Below are 20,838 nucleotides of genomic sequence, written 5' to 3' on the forward strand. Positions count from 1 at the left end.
CCCTCGGGCCCAGAGAGCCCATCAGGGCCTAGAGCTCCTTCAGCTCACTGAGCGCCAGAGACAAAATAGGAAAGCCGGGGAAACCAGCTCCAGGAACATGGCTCCAGCCCCAGGTACTCTGGAGCTGGCTGAAGGAGAAGGAGGTCGCTGCGCTGTAGTCAGGAGGCCCGGGACCCAGTCCTGGTTGGCCTGGCTGAGTGCATGCAGCCTCCTCTCAGAGCTCATTTTTCTTGTGTTCAATAGGAATGCCAGCTCTCTGTTCACCTGGTCATAGAAGCTCCAAGGGCTGGAATAGCATGGCCCTCCCCATCAGCTGCTCACGGAGGTTCAGAGTCTGAGTCACCTCAATGTTCCCAGTGTCCAATATGGCCTGGCTCAGAGAAAATACCGAGCTTTGACTAAAGAATTAATTAGCGCTCTCTGCTACCGGTTTGAGACACCTAAGCTAGAATAGAGGTCCTCCCTTAGACACTAGGGGAGTGGCATAACCTTGCTGAGCCTCAGCTTTGTCTTCTGCAAAATGGAGGCAATACCTATCCCAAGGGCTGTGGTGAGGACTGAATGAGATGGTGCGTGCCAGGCTCCCAGCACAGTTCTGGCTCATGGGACGCCCTCAGACCTGAGGAGCCGTCTTCATGTTGCTGCTCTTGGCTTGTTTCACATGCCTGCCCCCTCCCCAGGCAGGAGCTGTGGCCAACTCTTCTCTGGGTCTCCCAGGCACTGTCTGGCGATTTATGGGGCCAGGAAAGCTCTGTGGATTGGGTTGATGGCACAGAGTGAGGGTAAGAGGCATTTTTAGAGCCCGACCCCTTAGGTGGAGGTGGAAGCCATCATCTGCCTACCCTGGACTATCTCTTTAGACTCTGCCTTCTTTTAAGGCAGCTCTTGGTGCTAACGCCAGGACAGGGGCAGGGAGGCTGTGGAGGGGGGTCAGCATGCAGCTGGCTGGAGCTGGACTTCCGGCCTTGGGAAGGTGCTTTCTGGCCCCTGCCTGTAGGAGCTCTGCTCCCCTAAATCTTCATCCTGCTTATCTCCACTGCGCTGTGCCTGTCTCCCCTCCAGCACACTGCAGGTCTTTGGGGTCTGATGCCATTGTCTTGTCTCAGCTGCTTCTGCCTGGGTTGCCTGACTGATCTCGGTGGGTGCCAGGAAGAGAGAGAGGAACCTGGGAGATGATTGTGGATTGAAGGTTATGAGAGAGGGAAGCACCAGAAGATTCCTGCCCTAACCTGAGCAGACAGGTGGTGGTCAGGGAATGCTTCCTGAAGGAGGAGGAAGGCAGAGGATATGGTGTCAGCCACATATGGTGGGGGTAGAGGTAGAGGAATGATTTCTAGAGAGAGGAACTAGACTAGGTGAAGATTGGCAGGCAAAAGAGGATGTGGTTCATATGGGGCGATTGCAAGGAATTTGGCAAGGCTGAAACCTAAGAGTTGACAGTGGGGAGAATGGGACATGAGGCAAGAGCAGATGACAGAGGCAGTGCTGAAAATGTGGGCTTTATCCTCTACAGCAAGAGAGACTTGGGTCCAACATGACTAGCCCTTCCCAGTGGACCAGCCAGCTACACACTGGATGTTGACTGGTGGACAGTACAAAGACTGGGGGACTTTTCAGCAAAAGGGGTGATTTTGGAATTATTTTCCCTTTTATTGATGTGGGAAGTAGATGAACAAAAAGTGACTTTTGGTCGTGTCTATTTTGAAATCAGGAGAATGCACATGGTGCCTTCGAGGTCCTCTTGGCCTAGGATGGAGACATCTTTTTTTCCCAATGTGTTTTGAGTGTCTTCAGGGTGCTTGGCACTGTGCCAGGATTCTGGGCCTGGATAGTGTTCAGTGTGTGAACTTTTTTTTTTCAAGATGGAGTCTTGCTCTGTTGCCCAGGCTGGAGTGCAGTGGAGTGATCTTGGCTGGAGCTCAGTGGCGTGATCTCGGCTCACTGCAACTTCTACCTCCTGTGTTCAAGCAATTCTCCTGTCTCAGCCTCCCAAGTAGCTGGGAATACAAGCACCCACCACCATGCCTGGCCAATTTTTATATTTTTAGTAGAGACAGGGTTTCACCATATTGGTCAGGCTGGTCTTGAATTCCTGACCTCAGGTGATCCACCCACCTCGGCCTCCCAAAGTGCTGGGATTACAGGCGTGAGCCACCGTGCCCAGCCAGCAGTGTGAACTTTGACTTGTCACTGTACTAGCACTGCCCAGATTCCTACCTGAGAGTAGGAAGGGCTTTGGGCATGGAGAGGGAAGTTCCTCCTCTGTCCCAAGGATCTCAAGAGTAAGTAATGAGAGCAGAGGCCTGGCCAGGCATGCAGGTTATCGGAAATCTTGGGTGATGTCCCAGCCCTGTGTATTTTCAAGTCAGCCGATATTTGTTGAGCACTTCTTGTGTCCTAGCCCTGGGTGTATAATGATAAGCAGTTATGGGATCTGCCTGCACAGAGCTTGCAAGATAGGGAAGGGGAGGAGAGAGAGCTTTGCTTTCTTCTTCTTCTTTTTTTTTTTTTTTTTTGAGGCTGGGCTCAAGTGATCTTCCTGCCTCGGCCCTCCTAACTAGCTGAGACTACAGGTGCATACCATGCCCAGCTATTTTTTTTAAGTGGAGATGAGGTCTCCTATGTTGTACAAGCTGGTGTCAAATTATTGGCCTCAAGTGTTCCTCCCACCTCAGCCTCCTAAAATGCTGGGATACAGGCATGAGCCACCATGCCAGGCCAGAGAGAGCTTTCCTCTTGAGCAAAGGGTCATACCCTCTTGGCTATGCCAACCCTGGGAGCATAGTACCCAACATACAACTAGATGCTCAGATTTTTTCCACCTACTTTCCCACCCCAAAACAAAACAAACAAGTAAACCACTCACAGGAGCTCAGGGTTCTCTGGCCATACCTGGTATTGAGAGAGGCCCTCTCACGGGGATTTTTGCTACTTCTCAGCTCTGGGTTTGAAGCCTTAAGGTGGACTACAGCAGAGCGGCCTGCTGCTGGCCAGGACACGGCCTGGGGAGATGGCTGGTGGGTCCCAGGCAGAGGGGTGTGTGAGGAGGCCTTGATGGGAGGGAAGGATAAGAGAGCTTGAATTACAGAACCGTGCAGTTTGATGGGAACTGGGGCATCAGACCTGTGTTCTATTCTGGTTCTGCTCCCCATTTGCTGTGTGACTTTGGGCAAGTCCCTTCCCTTTTCTGAGCCTTAGTTGCCCCATCTTTAAAGTGGGTGGCATTGAGCTAGAAGCGGGATAGCAAATAGATTTTATCTCACCTGCCAAAGCTGGTTGCCACTGACATCCTTGAGCCGTGTCTCGAGCAGCTGCCTGGACTCAGTTGGAAAGCCTACTGTTTTGCAGGTTTGCAGACCCCAGGCCTTATTATCCCCAAGTTCCTTCCCACGCTGGTATTCTTAGATTCTTCTGTGCTTTCTTCTGTCTCCTATGCCACTCCCCACCAGCTGGTTGTCTGCCTTCTGCTTAAACAGCTCCGTGATAGGGAACTACCATCTTCCCTCAGACAGAATTGTTAGATTGTTATTCCTCAGGTTGAGCTCAGATCTGCCTCCCTGAACTTGTGCCTGAAATAATGCCTTGGGTTCAGGCGTAGGTGATGCCCGTAGGTACTTGGCACGTCAGTAATCAATTTATAATTTCTGCCTTCTGGAAGCATATAGAACTGCTGCTCTCTAACATTTTATGACAGCGACAGAGATAGCATGTATATATCCTTTGAAAAAAGTGCTTTAAAAACACTGTCACTTGGTTTATGATGGCAAACCTGTGAAGCTAGCATTGTCCCTTCCATTTTACAGGCGAGGAAGCGGAGGCTCAGAGAGTTAACAGAGCAGCCCTCTGAGACCCAGCCTGTGCACCTCTCACCAACTGCGCTCCTCATCCCCGGCCCATCCCCAACCTTCTATTCTCCTGGCTCCTCCGAAAGCCCATGGCCTCCCGTTCTCTCGCCCTCCGCAGGTTTCCATGTGATCCCCACTATCTCAAGCATCGTCCCGGAGAGCTGCCTGCTGATCGTGGTGGGGCTGCTGGTGGGGGGCCTGATCAAGGGTGTAGGCGAGACACCCCCCTTCCTGCAGTCCGACGTCTTCTTCCTCTTCCTGCTGCCGCCCATCATCCTGGACGCGGGCTACTTCCTGCCACTGCGGCAGTTCACAGAAAACCTGGGCACCATCCTGATCTTTGCCGTGGTGGGCACGCTGTGGAACGCCTTCTTCCTGGGCGGCCTCATGTACGCCGTGTGCCTGGTGGGCGGTGAGCAGATCAACAACATCGGCCTCCTGGACAACCTGCTCTTCGGCAGCATCATCTCGGCCGTGGACCCCGTGGCGGTTCTGGCTGTCTTTGAGGAAATTCACATCAATGAGCTGCTGCACATCCTTGTTTTTGGGGAGTCCTTGCTCAATGACGCCGTCACTGTGGTGAGGAGGCCAGGGGCCATGCCCATGTCCAAACGGTACAAACCCAAATCCAGGCCCACCAGTGAATCCCTCATCTGCCCGCTAATAACAGTAATAAAAACAGCTGAGGCACATTCCCGCTTCCTGTGTGCCAGGCACCATGCTGAGCCCTTCGGCATGGATTATCTCATTTAAGTCCTCATGGCTGCCTTAAGAGGTGCTTATTATTCTCATTTTCCAGGGGAGACACAGGCCCAAAGAAGTTAAATAACCTGTTGGAGTATGAACCAGTTTGTGATTGAACCAGGTCTGTCTGACTCCAGGGCCTAAGCTCTTGGTTTTGCTAGGTTATATGCTCCCTCCTTGACTTGACTTGCTTTTTGTTTTTTAAGAGACAGGGTCTTGCCCTGTCTTCGAGGCTGGTGAACTGGTACGGTCATAACTCACTGCAGCCTCAAATACCTGGGCCTGAGATCCTCCTGCCTCAGCCTTCCGAGTGGCTAGGACTACAGGCATGCACCACCACACCCGGCTAATTTTTTAAATTTTTTGTGGAGATGGGGTTTGACCGTGTTGCCCTGGCTGGTCTTGAACTCTTGGCCTCAAACGATCCTCCTGCCTCGGCCTCCCAAAGTGCTGAGATTACAGACCTAAGCCAACAAGCCTGGCCCTTCTCTTGCCTTTTGATGTGAGCTTGGGCAAATTACTTACACTCTCTGTGCCTCAGTTCCCTCTTCACAGACCATATCATCTGTGAGGGGCCTTTCAGCTCTCATGTTGGCTCTATATCTTAAGTTAGAATTCGGTGTGTGCACAGTTTTTGGGCAGAGATTATGGAAAGGGGCCTTGTCTCCAAAACATCTAGAAGGTGATAAGTAAAATAAGTTGGCCACTTGCTTGCTGTGTGACCTTAAGCAAATGCTATATACGTCTGTGGCCCTCACCTTTTTTTTTTTTTTTTTTTTTTTTTGAGATGGAGTCTTGCTCTGTCTCCCAGACAGGAGTGCAGTGACGCAAGCTCAGCTCACTGCAACCTCCGCCTCCCAGGTTCAAGCAATTCTCCTGCCTCAGCCTCCCAAGTAGCTGGGATTACAGGCATGTGTCACCATGCCCAGCTAATTTTTGTGTTTTTAGTAGAGACTGGGTTTCGCCATGTTGGCCAGGCTAATCTCGAACTCCTGACCTCAGGTGATCCGCCCACCTCAGCCTCCCAAAGTGCTGGGATTACAGGCATGAGCCGCTGCGCCCAGCCGGCCTCACCTTTGATAGCTGCAAAGTGGCAGAGGATTAGTGCTTTCCTCCAGGGTCTGCACGTGGTGGCACCATATACACCTGCACATGCCCTTCCTCCCAGCTGGTTTCCTTGGGAAACAGATGTGTGCATGTGCATGCTCACGTTGTGTTGTGAGAACACTCCCACCCCCTCCTGAGCTGTCCCACTCAGAGCAGCTGCACACACAGGAAAGCTCAAGGGCACATGTGCATTCCCAGGCCATGACTCCCTCCTCTGCAGCCCCAGCCTTCAGGAAGCAGCACCTCAGAGTAGAGACAGACTGTGGTGTTCAGCTGCTGGCAGCCTCAGCTTCCTGTTCCTCCCACGCCTCCTCATGGGGCTGGGTAGAATAGCCTGACCTGAGCAGGCAGGCCTCCATCCTGGCTTCCTCTAGCACTAGCTCTTGCCCAGGGTTACCACATGAGCCTCAGTTTCCCCATCTGTGACACAGGGATTGCAGTACTCAGCCTGTCATCCTCCCAGGCTTCTTACAGGATTACTTACATTAGTGAGTCATACTCACTAATGTCTGTGAAGCCAGTGAGTGCCAAAGATAAAGCCCTCTCCAGTGGGATCTGGGTGTTGGGGTTCAGGTGAGCACTGCTGTGGAGCTTGGGGCATGGTTGCATCAAGCAGGTAACAGACCCAGCCATTTGTGGACCCATGGTCATGTCTCCCAAAGGCAGTGGCAGCGGTGGTAGTGATTGCTGGTGTTCATTGGGTGCTTCCTGTCTGAATGTGTATTGCCTCATTTTTATTTATTTATTTAGGGACAGAGTCTCCTGTCACACAGACAGTGTCGCTCAGGAGTGCAGTAGCACAATCATAGCTCACTGCACCCTCAAACTCCTCAAATGATCGTCCCCTCTTAGCCTCCCAAGTAGCTGGGACTGCAGGTGCTGGCCATCACACCCAGCTAATTTATTTATTTATTTATTTATTTTGTAGATATGGGGTCTCATTATGTTGCCTGGGCTGGTCTCAAGCTCCCGGGCACAAGCGATGCTCCCTCCTTGGCCTCCCAAAGTGCTGAGATTACAGGCGTGAGCCACTGTATCTGGCCTATATTGCCTCATTTAATCTATACAGTAACTCCATGAGGTTGACACAGTTATATTCCAGTTTTTTTGCGATGAGGAAACTGAGGAACGGAGAGGTTACATAAGCCTGATACATGATATAGCTGAGGTTCAAATCCGTAGTCTGAGTCCAAAGCCCAAGTGCTTACCACTGTGTTACTCTGTTTCTCTATAGTTCCAGGGGTAATAGCATCAGGCCAGAAAGGAGGACTTTCCCCTCTGTGCCCACTCCATGGGCCCATGTGGTAGACCGTGAGGACCCATGAATCCCCTCAGGCCAGGAATGAGTTTAGCCCATGGCTGAGTACGCACCTGCTAAGAGGCTGTCTGCCGCTGGAGCCCTGTCCTATCCCCCAGACAGCTGGGGCCAGGCCTCACCAGGCCTGGCCAGTGCTCTGCATCTCCCCTTGCTGCCTGGCCCAAGTCAGGTCTTTCTGGAGCTCTTGGCATGGGTGTGAGTGCCCCATTTCCCAGAGAGTAAAGCCAGAGGCTGACCCTGAGCTGCCTGGTCTCAGGTCTGTGCCCTAGACAGGTCACTCCTCACGGTCCATTCCTCCTGCTCCAGGTCCTGGGGGCTTTGGAGGGTTCCCTGTCATGGATCCTCACATCCTTCCCTCCCTTCCCCCAGGCCTGGAAACTCCCTGCTCCTTCCTGGCAGAGCTGTCTAGGACAGACTTGAGTAGGCCAGGCAGCTCAGGGACCTAGCAGTAGGAGGGGCAGATCCTCAAAGCTGAGCCTGCTGGGGAGGCCTCAGCCATGGCTGTCAGGGAACAAGTTCTGGGCCCAGTTCTTCTGCTCCTGGGCTGGGGGCCCCCTGGCATGTTGTTTTACCACTGTGAGCCTCGGTTTAGCAAAGGAGCATCCTTGACCCACCTGCCTCGCATGGTTGTTGAGTGTCGACTCAGATAAAGACTATCAAAGGGCTTTACAGTGTATGAAGTGCCACTTAAACATCTGATGATAGTGTTGCAATGACCATCTATTTCCCAGTCCAGGAGACAGGGACGCCTTAGCCTCTAATTCCATAGCATCTGAACTTGGCTGTTCATTGCAACCCCTGGGGTGCTTGTTACATAGAGATTTCTTGGCCCTATCCCAGAGAGTCCAAGTCCAGTATGGCCTGAACATGTGTATTTTCAGAAAGCTCCAGAGGTTAAGAAATGACATTCTAATTCATTGTGTGAACGTCCCTTTTTTGTGCTGAAGGAGGGACTGAAACCCAGTGATGGGCATGACGTGCCCAAGGTCAGGCAGTGAGAGGCAGACTTGATAGCACCAGATGTGGCTAACACTGCATCAGGTAAGGCTCCGAGCACTTGATTCGCTGATTTAGTCCTCACAGCAGTCCTAAGATTTGGCATTATTATCCTCATTTTATAGACAGGAAAACTGAAACACAGGGAGATGAATTTGCTTCCTGTACACAACTCAGGAGTGGCAGAGCCAGGATTCCAGTCCAGGCAGTTTGGCTTCAGGGTCTTCACAGAGCTTCCCAGGGCCCACCCTTCACCAGTGTGGCACGTGGCTGGCCCAGAGCAAGCCCCTCAGCCCCAGGCTGAGGTTTTGAGCACCTGCTTGGCACTAGGGTTTCTCTGCTACCGTGTGGCCTCTTCTTGTGTCCATGGTTAACGGAGGGGACAGGATCGCCCTGGGTGGACCCCAGGGAGCCGTGGGGCCAGGGCCCTCTCCTCCCACCCACCAGCCTGCACACCCTCCCCAGGTCCTGTATCACCTCTTTGAGGAGTTTGCCAACTACGAACACGTGGGCATCGTGGACATCTTCCTCGGCTTCCTGAGCTTCTTCGTGGTGGCCCTGGGCGGGGTGTTTGTGGGCGTGGTCTACGGGGTCTTCGCAGCCTTCACCTCCCGATTTACCTCCCACATCCGGGTCATCGAGCCGCTCTTCGTCTTCCTCTACAGCTACATGGCCTACTTGTCAGCCGAGCTCTTCCACCTGTCAGGCATCATGGCGTGAGTCTGCGTGCAGCAGGCAGTGGGCTTGGCGGGGTGGGGGCGGGGGCTGCCAGCTTGGATTCCCCAGGCTCGTAGGTTCACGGAGCTCCCAGGGCCCAGCCTTGAGCTCCAGGGTTGAGACATGAACTCCAGGCTCCAGACCTGCTTGGTAGCCATTTAAATAGCCAAGGGCATCAGTGGCTTCCTAGAAGAGGAGCACTTCTGCAGCGCCCCCTGGGGTCCAGGAATCTGGAGAGGGCATTTCAGGCTATGAGCAGATGAAGCAAGAGTGACCTGCATGAGGGCAAGCCCAGGGTATAGGAGAGCAGAGCCTTGGAAGCCACTAAGCTTCAGGTTGAGGAAAGCCACAGCCCTGCTACTTCATTGTCTCAAAGGGAGTCCCCTCAGCAGCCCCAGTAGGAGGCTCACCAGGCCTGAGTCCTGGCGGTCCTGAGGTCTCCACCAGGTCTGGAAATGGGGAGAATGGGATGTGGGGAGGCAGTGAGGGGTGAAGGTGTTCCAGTGCCGAGCAAGGCAGAACTGGGGTTCAGAGCCCCTGGCTCCCAGGAGCAGAGCCCGGGTGTGAGCACTGGGCTGGGAGGACTCCGAGCTCCAAGCAGCTGCTTGGAACAAAGCTCCCTGTGGAGACCCCTGTGTAATGGCAGATGCCACCCTTGAGGGAAATGAACCCAGGAGACCATGGGTCTGTGTCATTGACTCCTATTGGGTCAAGAGCCAGTGTGGCCTTGGGGCAAAGGTGCAGGCTTTGGAGTTGGACACTGTGGTTTGTGTGTCTTGGCTTTGCTGCCTGCAGGCAGCGTGACAGGGGAGAGGTGACTATTTCTCTTAGAGTCAGATCTCTCATTTTTTTATTTGAGATGGGGTCCCACTCTTGTCACCCAGGCTGGAATGCAGTGGCACGATCTCAGCTCACTGCAGCCTCTGAGTTCGAGATTCTCCCACTTCAGCCTCTCAATTAGGTGGGATTACAGGTGCCCAACACCGCACCTGGCTAATTTTTGTATTTTTAGAAGAGACTGCATTTCACTACATTGGCCAAGCTGGTCTCGAATACCTGGCCTCAAGTGATCCGCCTTTGTCGGCCTCCCAAAGTGCTGGGATTACAGGCGTGAGCCACCGTGCCCAGCCAAGATCACTCATTTTAAAAATGGAGGAATAGGGCCGGGCACGGTGGCTCACGCCTGTAATCCCAGCACTTTGGGAGGCCGAGGCGGGTGGATTACAAGGTCAGGAGTTCAAGACCAGCCTGGCCAAGATGGTGAAACCCCGTCTCTACTAAAAATACAAAAAAATTAGCCAGGCGTGGTGGCGGGCACCTGTATTCCCAGCCACTCGGGAGGCTGAGGCAGAGAATTGCTTGAACCCGGGAGGCGGAGGTTGCAGTGAGCCAAGATCGTGCCACTGCTCTCCAGCCTGGGTGACAGAGTGAGACTCGTCTCAAAAAAAAAAAAAAAAAAAAAAGGAGGAATACACCGTGTCTATAGGGTTGATGTGAGGATGAGTGGCAAGAGGGTGTAAAGCACACAGCGGGCCCCTGGCCCATAGAGGAGCTTGGGACATGGGCACCTTGGTCGTGGCCCCATTGCCCCTGGCAGTGGAGGGGCTCGAGCAGGTGCAGCTCGACACGGAGCCCTGACCCCGCCCTTTCCTGCTCCAGGCTCATAGCCTCAGGAGTGGTGATGCGCCCCTATGTGGAGGCCAACATCTCCCACAAGTCCCACACCACCATCAAATACTTCCTGAAGATGTGGAGCAGCGTCAGCGAGACCCTCATCTTCATCTTCCTCGGCGTCTCCACGGTGGCCGGCTCCCACCACTGGAACTGGACCTTCGTCATCAGCACCCTGCTCTTCTGCCTCATCGCCCGCGTGCTGGGTGAGGGCCAGGGCTGGGGCGGGGTGGGGGTTGTGGTGTGGGGTGTGTGTGTGGGGTGGTGGGCTGTGGTGCTGTGTGTGTGGTGTGTGCAGTGCACTATGTGGAAGGGCCAGGCTATGTGGTGTGTGCATGTGGTGCCGTGTATAAGTATTGTGTGGAGGGGCTGGGCTGTGGTGTGTGTGTGTATGCGTATTGCGTGTGTGGTGTGTGTAGTGCATTGTAGGGGGGCTGGATGTGTGTATGGTGTGTGTGTAGTGTGTGGAGGGGTTGGGGGTGTGTGCATGTAGTATGTTGTGTGGGGGGCTTTGTATATATGTGTGTGTTGTGTGGAGGGGTTGGGCTGTGGTGCAGTGTGTGTATAGTTGTGTGGAGGGGCTGGGTATATATGTGGAAGGGCTGGGTGTGTGTGTAGGGGTTGGGTGTGTGTGGAGGCGCTGGGTGTGTGTGTAGTGTATTGTGTGAAGGGGCTTTGTGTGTGTGTATGTGTGTAGGGGCTGAATGTGTGTGTGTAGGGGCTGGGTGTGTGTGTGAAGGGGCTGGGTGTGTGTGTGTGGAGGGGCTGGGAGTGGGTGGAGGGGCTGGGTGTGTGTGTGTGTGTGGAGATGGGTTTGTGTGTGGAGGGGCTGTGTGTGTATGTGTGGAGATGGGTGTGTGTGTGTGTGTGGAGGGTCTGGGTGTGTGTGGAAGGGCTGGGTGTGTGTATGTGGAGGGCCTGTGTGTGGGGTGGAGGAGGTGCTTTGTGTGTGTGGAGGGGCTGGATGGTGTCTGGAGGGGCTGGGTGTGTGTGTGTGTGGAGGAGCTGGGTGTGTGTGTAGGGGCTGGGTATGTGTGTGGATGGGGCTGGGTGTGTGTGCGTGTGGATGGGGCTGGATGTGTGTGTGTGTGTAGGGGCTGGGTGTGTGTGTAGAGGCTGGGTGTGTGTGTAGGGGCTGGGTGTGTGGAGGGGCTGGGTGTGTGTGTGGAGGGGCTGGATGTGGGTGTGTGTAGGGGCTGGGTGTGTGTGTGTGTGTGTGGGTGTGGAGGGGCTGGGTGTGTGTGTGGAGGGGCTGTGTGTGGGTGTGTGTGTGGGGGTGTGTGTGGAGGGTGGAGGGGCTGGGTGTGTGTGTGGGTGTGTGTGTGTAGGGGCTGGGTGTGTGTGTGTGGAGGGGCTGGGTGTGTGGGTGTGTGTGTGGGGCTGGGGGTGTGGGTGTGTGTAGGGGCTGGGTGTGTGTGTGTGTGGAGGGGCTGGGTGTGTGTGTGTGTGGAGGGGCTGGGTGTGTGTGTGGAGGGGCTGGGTGTGTGGGTGTGTGGAGGGGCTGGGTGTGCGTGGGTGTGTGTGGGTGTGTGTGGAGGGGCTGGGTGTGTGTGTGGGCGTGTGTGAGTGTGTGGGGGTGTGTGTGTAGGGGCTGGGTGTGTGTGTGTAGGGGCTGGGTGTGTGGGTGTGTGTGTGTAGGGGCTGGGTGTGTGGGTGTGTGTGTGTGGAGGGGCTGGGTGTGTGGGTGTGTGTGTGGAGGGGCTGGGTGTGTGGGTGTGTGTGGGTGGGTGTGTGGGGGTGTGTGTAGAGGGGCTGGGTGTGTGTGTGTGTGGAGGGGCTGTGAGGGTGTGGGTGTGTGTGTGTAGAGGGCCTGGGTGTGTGTGTGTGTGTGTGTGGAGGGGCTGGGGGTATATGTGTGATGCAGTTTGTGGTGGAGGTTTCCTGGTTGGCTCCTGCCTGCTCCCAGCACAGCTAGACAGGAGGGACTTCCCGTTTCCATGATGGGCCCTTCAGCAGGGAGAAGCCTGTGTCACAGCAAGGCTGTGGTCTCTGGAGACAGAGTCAGGCTGTGTCAAAGTGAGGGGGCCCTGAGACTCTGAGCCTGTGGCTGTCCTGATGAGGGGCCTGAGGCCCACAGAACCCAGGTCTGTGACTCTGAGCTGAGTGCTCTCTGCACTGTCTCAAGACAGGTGACATGAGCATGTGCCGAATCGCATGCAGAGCCACGTGCAGTCCTCCAAACCTATGCAGCAGGCCGGGGCACACGTGGGGACCAGGCCCCAGGTGCATGGGTTCCACTCACATGTGCCCCACATGCCTCACCCCAGTGCCTCAGTCGCCTCCTCCCTGGATCTCTCACTTCCTCTCTGAGGGTTAGGTCCATGTCCCCAAGCCTGGCAGGACCTCACATTTATTTGGTGCACTTTTGAAATCCCCTTTATTCCTGAGCCTCATCCTCCAGGGATTCTGGTTCTGTGGGTGGAGGTTGGGCCCAGCCCTCTGCATTTTTTATGCTTTATTATGGAGATTTTCAAGTACTTAGAAAAGTAGAGAGAATAGGATCATGACCCCCCACACACCCATCACATTTAACAAGTATTGACCTGTGACCCATCTTGTTTGATCTTTTCTCCCTCTTCCTGCCCCCAGCCCTCCAGCCACTGGAGGCCTCCATGATGTCTCTAAAGCACATCCAGGTTGGGGAAGTCCTTTAAGGATCCACCCAGCTCTTGGATTGAGGGGTTCAGAGCACTCTGGGCTGAGGGACCCAGGAATTGAGTGAGCGGGGTGGGCTTCGTAATGGAGACTTCCTGGATGCACAGAGAAATCACTGATGCAGAAGCCAGGAGGGACTGGGGACAGCCCGACCTGACCCTCATCACCCCCTGCCTTCCCCTGCAGGGGTGCTGGGCCTGACCTGGTTCATCAACAAGTTCCGTATCGTGAAGCTGACCCCCAAGGACCAGTTCATCATCGCCTATGGGGGCCTGCGAGGGGCCATCGCCTTCTCTCTGGGCTACCTCCTGGACAAGAAGCACTTCCCCATGTGTGACCTGTTCCTCACTGCCATCATCACCGTCATCTTCTTCACCGTCTTTGTGCAGGTGCTGGGCCAGGGCAGGGCAGGCCCTTGCCTTGGGGACCCTCACAGGCTGTTCCCGTGGAAAGAGAGGAAAGCGTGTGATTTGAAATGCGATTCTAGTCCCAGCTCCACCACTAACTTGCTGTGTGACCTTGGGGGAGCCACTCCCCCTTTCTGGGCCTCAGTTTCTTCAATCGTAAAGTGAGAATTGTGATGAGTCATTGCAGAGTGACTGATCAGAATGTAAAGGAACCAGAATGCTGCCCAACTTAATTTGGAACTCATAGAGCATTAAGAGAAGTGGGTACTGGCCGGGCATGGTGACTCAACGCCTGTAATCCCAGCACTTTGGGAGGCTGAGGGGGTGGATCACCTGAGGTCAGGAGTTTGAGACCAGCCTGACTAACATGGTGAAACCCCGTCTCTACTAAAAATACAAAATTAGTGGGCATGGTGATGCATACCTGTAATTCCAGCTACTTGGGAGGCTGAGGCAGGAGAATCACTTGAACCCAGGAGGTGGAGGTTGCAGTGAGCTGAGAACACGCCATTGCACTCCAGCCTGGGTAACAAGAGTGAAATTCCATCTCAAAAAAAAAAAAAAAAAGAGAGAAGTGGGTACAGTCAACAGGCCCAAGATCTCTCTTTGCTACTAACTCATTGTAGGGCTTTAGGCAAGAGATTTCATATCTTAGGGTCTCAGTTTCTGCATCTGTAAAATGGGAATAATATCACAGCATGGGGAACTGGAAAGGGCTATGAGCCAGGCAGCGGGAGGCCTGGAGTCAGCCCTAGCTCTGTGTTGGTGTCCCTCTGACCCTAAGAAAGACCCCCACTCTTCTCTGGGTCTCAGTTCCCATCTGTAAAGTGAGGGAACCAGGCGAGATGATTCCCAAGAATCCTTCCAGCCTGCTGCTCAGTGATTTCTGTACATTTAAACGGCTCAGGCTTAGCTGACAGCCACTCTCCTGCCTAAGGTCCCCAAGGAAGCCCAGCCTGTGATGGTGCAAATTGCTCTGCCTTACCTGACTTTGCCTGACCTTGGGCAAATAAGAAACACTCTGTCTGAGCCTCCATTTCTTTACCATCCCTTCTGTCTTTTCTGGGCACTGATACTCAAAAAGCCCTAGATGGGATACATCTTTGCATTCTCTTGAGAAAAAAAAATAGGGGAAACCTGGGGCTGGGCTTATTTTCTGTCCTTTAAAGGGAGAGGGGACCCTGGTGCAGTGGCTCACGCCTATGATCCCAGGACTTTGGGAGGCCGAGGCAGGAGGATCCCTTGAGCCCAGGAGTTCAAGAGCAGCCTAGGCAACATGGCAAAACCTTGTCTCTACAAAAAATAAAAAAAAAAATTAGTGGGTATGGTGGTACACACCTGTAGTCCCAGGTACTTGGGAAGCTGAGGTGGGAGGATAGCTTGAGCCCAGGAGATTGAGGCAGCTGTGAGCTGTGATTGAGCCTGTGTGACTCCTCCAGCCTGTGTGACAGAGTGAGACTCTCTCTCGAGTTAAGAAAAAGGAGAGAGGCTGGGCGCGGTGGCTCATGCCTGTAATCCCAGCACTTTGGGAGGCCGAGGCAGGCGGATCGCCTGAGGTCAGGAGTTCGAGACCAGCCTGGCCAACATGGTGAAACCCTGTTTCTACTAAAAATACAAAAATTAGCTGGGCGTGGTGGCAGCCGCTTGTAATCCCAGCTACCTGGGAGGCTGAGGCAGGAGAATCACTTGAACCCGGGAGGTGGAGGTTGCAGTGAGCTGAAATCGCACCACTGCACTCCAGCCTAGGTGACAGAGCAAGACTCCATCTCAAAAAAAAAAAAAAAGAAGAGGAGGAGGCTGCCACTTTTGTCCTCTTGCCCTGCTTCCATCTTCAAAATTTTTTTTTTACCTTGATTTTGCAGTTGTATGTGCTAATGATTTTCCAAGCCCATTTTCATTGAAGGCAACATTGGGGAGGGGGCCTCCCTCCAGAGCCAGCCTGCCTGGGTTTAAATCATGGCTTTACTGCTTCTCTGGGATCTTAGAAAGCTGCTTAACCTCTCTGAGCCTCAGTTTCTGCGTCTGTTAAATAGAGACAATGGAAGGACCTCCCTCTTAGTGTTGCGGATATTGGAGAGCTGATGCTAGAACACTTCCAAGCACATGTGTTGGTCACATGGCAGGTGTGCAGTTCCATCTGTTGCTGCTGTTATTACTCGGTCCTCCTCACAGTCCTGGTGGGGAGGCAGTGCAGAGGTAGTTTTCCCTGTGTGTGGGGCCTGACTTCCATGGGGTTGCAGAGCAAGTCTGTGGTGCAGTCCACATCTGAACCCAGGCTGTCTGCTGCCTGGCCCAGGCCAGATGACCAGTGTGGGGGTCATTTGGCAGTCAAACCTCTGACCGTGTCTCCAGGAAGAAGCAGGCCTTAAGGACCTGTCTTTAGATAAGTGCTGGGAGGTGGGAGAATTCTCATACCCTTGGGTCCTGGGAGAGAGCAGAGCAGAGAGGGCATCCTAGCCTTGGGGGCCTGGGGTGAGGGAGGGAGGCTCTGCGGCCTCCCTGCCTGGGTAGCAGAACTGGAGTGCCTGACACCTGCCTGCCCCCCAGGGCATGACCATTCGGCCCCTGGTAGACCTGTTGGCTGTGAAGAAAAAGCAAGAGACGAAGCGCTCCATCAACGAAGAGATCCACACACAGGTACTGGAGTGCGGGCTGGGCCCTTGGTTGCAGAAGGAGGAACAGGGAGATAGGGAGCAGCTGGGCCTCAAGTCCCTACCCCCCATCAGCCCCTTCTCCCTGTGCCGGTGCCCAGGGGCTCCCTCTGCCCCAGGAGGCCGCCAGGGTCTAGCCATAGGAAGGTGTGGTGTGAGCAGCTGGGAGCCTGAGGAGGGGGCATCATGCCATCTCTGCCTCCATTTCAAACCTATCCCAGGCATGGGATTAGAGAAGGGGGCTCAGCCGGACACAGGCAAGGCTTCGAGATACCCAGAGTCAGGGCCGCTGGGTTCGATGAGTGGAGTGTGGGCGCCACCTCCTGGCTGCTCATGGAACCACAGGGCTGGACCCAGCAGGGCTGCAGCTACGGGAGGGAGTGGGGCTAGTCAGAGGTCTTGGTAGGGAAGGCGCCCCACAGCGAGGCTTGACTTGGCCCTGGGCCCCTTTCAGTTCCTGGACCACCTTCTGACAGGCATCGAGGACATCTGTGGCCACTACGGTCACCACCACTGGAAGGACAAGTAGGTGGCAGGCCTGGTGGGCAGGCAGGGAGGGGCAGGCAAGGGTCTCCTGGGCCTGGGCATCTCCCCACTCCTGGAAGCTGGCGCCATCAGTCTCCCTCCTCCTCCCACCAGGCTCAACCGGTTTAATAAGAAATATGTGAAGAAGTGTCTGATAGCTGGCGAGCGCTCCAAGGAGCCCCAGCTCATTGCCTTCTACCACAAGATGGAGATGAAGCAGGCCATCGAGCTGGTGGAGAGCGGGGGCATGGGCAAGATCCCCTCTGCTGTCTCCACCGTCTCCATGCAGTGAGTGCCGGGGCAACCAGGCAGCTTCTGCTCCCACACACCGGCCCCTCAAGCCCGGTTGGAGGTGGCCACCTGGGGGGCGGGGTCCTCTGTTGTCCTGTTAGAGCAGACAAGAGAGCTGTGGGCTCGCACCAAGGACCTGAGGCTTTGGTGCCCACCTGGGTCATCCCTAGGGTGACTTCCTTCTGGCCAAACCTGGGAGACACCAGGATCCCAAGAATCTTGGGGACCTAACCGATGCCCTATTGCCCCAGGAACATCCACCCCAAGTCCCTGCCTTCCGAGCGCATCCTGCCAGCACTGTCCAAGGACAAGGAGGAGGAGATCCGCAAAATCCTGAGGAACAACTTGCAGAAGACCAGGCAGCGGGTGAGGGCCTGCTCCCCAGTCCGACCCCCAGGGTACAGGAGCCCTTCAGCCCCTCTCCACGGCAGCCCTGCCCGTGCCCCTCAGCACCCACCCCGGGACTGGCCCGGCCTCCAGCACTGCCCCCACCCCTCCATGAGCAGAGCCTTCTGGGGCCCGCACTGCCCTGATGCTGTCCCTCCCGCAGCTGCGGTCCTACAACAGACACACGCTGGTGGCAGACCCCTACGAGGAAGCCTGGAACCAGATGCTGCTCCGGAGGCAGAAGGCCCGGCAGCTGGAGCAGAAGGTAGCCTCTGCCTTTCTCTGGGAATCTGTATCCCACCCCACTCACCCAAGCTCCGCCACAGCCTCTAAGGAAATGTACCCATTCTAGGAACAGGGTTTGGCTTTCGAGGGGCTTGTTAGCAGTGTAAGGGCATGGAGAGCCATGAGTTCTAAGCAAGGGATTGGCGTGGGGTTGTGGGGCGTGGCCTGGGTTAGGGCAGTGGCAGGGGACAGAGGAATGGGTGGATTTAAGGCTGGGCAGTGTAGGTGTGTTCAGGGAGGCTGTGACAGGAGCCTGGGATGAGCCCTTAGGAGCTCCTGAGGGGCCAGTACGGGTGCCCACACAGGCACAAGGGAGGGGGAGCGAGCGCCCTGCATATACGGAAGGTGGGGTGTGCACTGGCCAGGTTCTGTCCTGAGGGGCTCCCTCTGCCCAGCTGCCTGTGCTCACCCTGTCTGTCCTCTCTGTCAGATCAACAACTACCTGACGGTGCCAGCCCACAAGCTGGACTCACCCACCATGTCTCGGGCCCGCATCGGCTCAGGTAAGGGCCTGGGGAGGGGCCTCAGGACTGGGCACTCTGAGCCGCCACCTCCTGAGGATGGGGCTCCACAGGAACAGTCCTCAGCCACTGGGAGGACAGGCCTGGCCCTCGCTGACCTCAGGATCCCCTCCCAAGCCATGAGCTGCTTCTACGTCAGGGGCCATCCCTAGGGAGAGAGACGTTCTGGGTGAGGACTGTGTGGGGAGCTGGGAGAGCCACGGTGCCTGGCAGGAAGGCAGGGTATCTGCCCCATCGAGACCCCCAACACGTGTGGGGAACGTGAGGGCAGGGCCCCAGGGCAAACTGACTCAGGGAGGAGCCCCAGGCCTTGGCCTGTGGAGGGACACCTCTGGGAGCCCCTGTCAAAGGAGAGGGCCACAGTCTGAGGAAGAGAAGCTGTGGGGTGGAAGGTCGCAGAGGCCTGCTTCTGAGGCCTGTTGGGACCGGGACGGCTGTGCTCATGAGAAGGCCTGAAGGAGGCACTGACGCAGCCGAGTGGCACGTGCTGGGCCGGGCTCCAGAGCGGAACCCAGCTTGTGCCTTGCTCTTGGTCCCCAGACCCACTGGCCTATGAGCCGAAGGAGGACCTGCCTGTCATCACCATCGACCCGGCTTCCCCGCAGTCACCCGAGTCTGTGGACCTGGTGAATGAGGAGCTGAAGGGCAAAGTCTTAGGGTTGAGCCGGGATCCTGCAAAGGTGGCTGAGGAGGACGAGGACGACGATGGGGGCATCATGATGCGGAGCAAGGAGACTTCGTCCCCAGGAACCGACGATGTCTTCACCCCCGCGCCCAGTGACAGCCCCAGCTCCCAGAGGATACAGCGCTGCCTCAGTGACCCAGGCCCACACCCTGAGCCTGGGGAGGGAGAACCGTTCTTCCCCAAGGGGCAGTAACGCCAGGGCCAGCAGGCAGCGCCTGTCCCCTCACAGACTCTCCCACCAGAGCAGGGGCTGCTGGGGGCTCCCCTTGCCCTTCCTGACCCGGATTGGCCCTGCCCCTCCCCCTACCGCATGGCAGCTGGGCCCACAGCCCCCACCCCAGCACAGCTCCTCCCCCGCCGCCTCCCGGGAAGCATCCTCCCCACCAGAGCTGCCTCCCCAATCCATTTGGCAGAACTGCTGGGGCTGGTGAGGCCGGCCCTGCCCCTCCCTAGATCCAGGCTTCTCCCGGACCTGGACTAGGGCCTCCGAGGCTCCTCCCTCTGCCTCATCCTCCTCCTCATTCAGACCAATCTTAGTTTCTAACCAAAGAGTCTCTGGCTCAGCTGTGGTCCCACCCAGGAAGGGAGGGAGCTGAGGCCTCCCTCGAGTAGGCCCTGCTTTATCAGGGGACAAACCAGGGGTACTAGGCACATGGCTCGGGGAGGGACTGCTGACCCACCAAGGTCTCACACTCCTGCCAGCTCTGTCACCCTGGCCACCACCCAACCTGTCCTTACTCAGAGCTGCGGGCTGAGGGCATCTCTGAGCGTCTCTGCCTGGAGCAGGGGTGGTTTCTACGGTGACAGTGACGTGACTCAGAGCTTTTCGAACTGTGCTCCCATGGGGACCACTGGGCCCCTCAGGGGATGCTGCTAGGGGAAGGACTGGCCGTGGCTCCAGAATGTGCTGCCTTTTTAAGTTTTGTTTGTTCACACTCCTATATATGATTGTTTGCACAGAGGGCACTCCTGTTTTTAAAACATTTTGAAAACCCCTGGCTGAACAGTGCTCTGCCTCTAACTCCCTCCTCACACTCCAGAATTACCCTTCCTCATCTGTGCCTGTCTGTCCAACCCCTCCCCCACGTCTCTCTGCCTGCTGGGCTCTTAACTGTTGCTCGAAGACTGTGACATCAGAAGTAACTCCCACTCCTAATCAAGAGTCTCTCCAGCCTCACAGATGCTGGCCTCTTGGCACCTGCCTAGCTCTTGGGCCTGACCTCCAGTCCTGCTGGCCTGCTCTTACTTCCCCCACCCTGGGTTTGGCCCCTGGAACCTTTCCCTTGTGTGTACCACACCCTGCCTGCTGTGGAGCCCATTGTGGAGGCGGTGGGGGGGAGAAGGCCTCCCCTGAGGATCCCCTGTCCCCTGGGGCTGGTGGGTTGGGCAGAATCCTGGGCCCCCAGAGACCTTTGCCCACACACACTCCTTCCCCTTGTCCCTGGGGCACTCCCTCAGGATTGTGCAATAGTCAGAGTGTCCCTTTTTGCAGGGGACTGGGCCGTGGGTCCTCGGCCCATCTGTCCATCCTCCTCTCCATGCAAGTGCTGTTTGGGCAGGAGTCACCATGCAAGGGTGACATCGACAACCACGTACCAAGCCACCGCAGCTGCTGCCACTCTGCCGCCTGTACAGAAGAAACTGAATCTTTTTCATATTCTAATAAATCAATGTGAGTTTTTAATAGAGTCAAGGGCTGCTTCCTGGGGACGAGGGTCTTTAGGAGGGAGGGTGGCCTGAGGGCATGAAGTACTTAGTTCAAAGGCTGGCACAGAAACACTTCATGGCTGTCAGCTGCTGGGGTGGTTGTTCCCACATGCCAGGCACTGAGATACCACAACGAGCTAAGCAGGACGTGCCCTGCCCCGTGGGGGAGAGCGGCACTAACCAGTGCCCAGTGTTTGTGCAAGAGGTGAATAAGAGGCAGAGGGGAGGGAGGGGACGGCGAGGAGGACCCTCCTGAGTCCCGAGTGAGTGAGATCCCAGGAGGGGACTGAAGAAGGAGCCAAGGCTTCCGGGTGGAAAAGGACCCA

General features: G+C 55.8%; 1 protein-coding gene across 2 annotated transcripts in view; it reads left to right on the forward strand.

Annotated features, from left to right (window-relative positions):
* SLC9A1 (solute carrier family 9 member A1) overlaps window positions 1–20,489 on the forward strand; it is a 59,110-nt gene extending 38,621 nt beyond the window's left edge. Inside the window, exons 2-13 of one of the 2 annotated variants that reach the window (XR_610288.5) lie at window positions 3,964–4,424; window positions 8,476–8,726; window positions 10,387–10,604; window positions 13,240–13,442; window positions 16,008–16,097; window positions 16,566–16,636; window positions 16,751–16,924; window positions 17,179–17,293; window positions 17,478–17,579; window positions 18,030–18,102; window positions 18,661–20,090; window positions 20,298–20,489. Coding sequence is in view for 1 of the 2 variants with exons in the window: in XM_003809423.6 (XP_003809471.1) it covers window positions 3,964–4,424; window positions 8,476–8,726; window positions 10,387–10,604; window positions 13,240–13,442; window positions 16,008–16,097; window positions 16,566–16,636; window positions 16,751–16,924; window positions 17,179–17,293; window positions 17,478–17,579; window positions 18,030–18,102; window positions 18,661–18,998 (2,096 nt within the window). In the remaining variant the exon portion in view is untranslated. Of the gene's footprint in view, window positions 1–3,963; window positions 4,425–8,475; window positions 8,727–10,386; window positions 10,605–13,239; window positions 13,443–16,007; window positions 16,098–16,565; window positions 16,637–16,750; window positions 16,925–17,178; window positions 17,294–17,477; window positions 17,580–18,029; window positions 18,103–18,660 lie in introns of both variants that reach the window. The other variant, XM_003809423.6, reaches the window with a different exon arrangement.
* Window positions 20,490–20,838: the final 349 nt, after the last annotated feature.

Source organism: Pan paniscus, chromosome 1 (assembly GCF_029289425.2).
Source record: "Pan paniscus chromosome 1, NHGRI_mPanPan1-v2.0_pri, whole genome shotgun sequence".
NCBI lineage: Eukaryota > Metazoa > Chordata > Mammalia > Primates > Hominidae > Pan > Pan paniscus.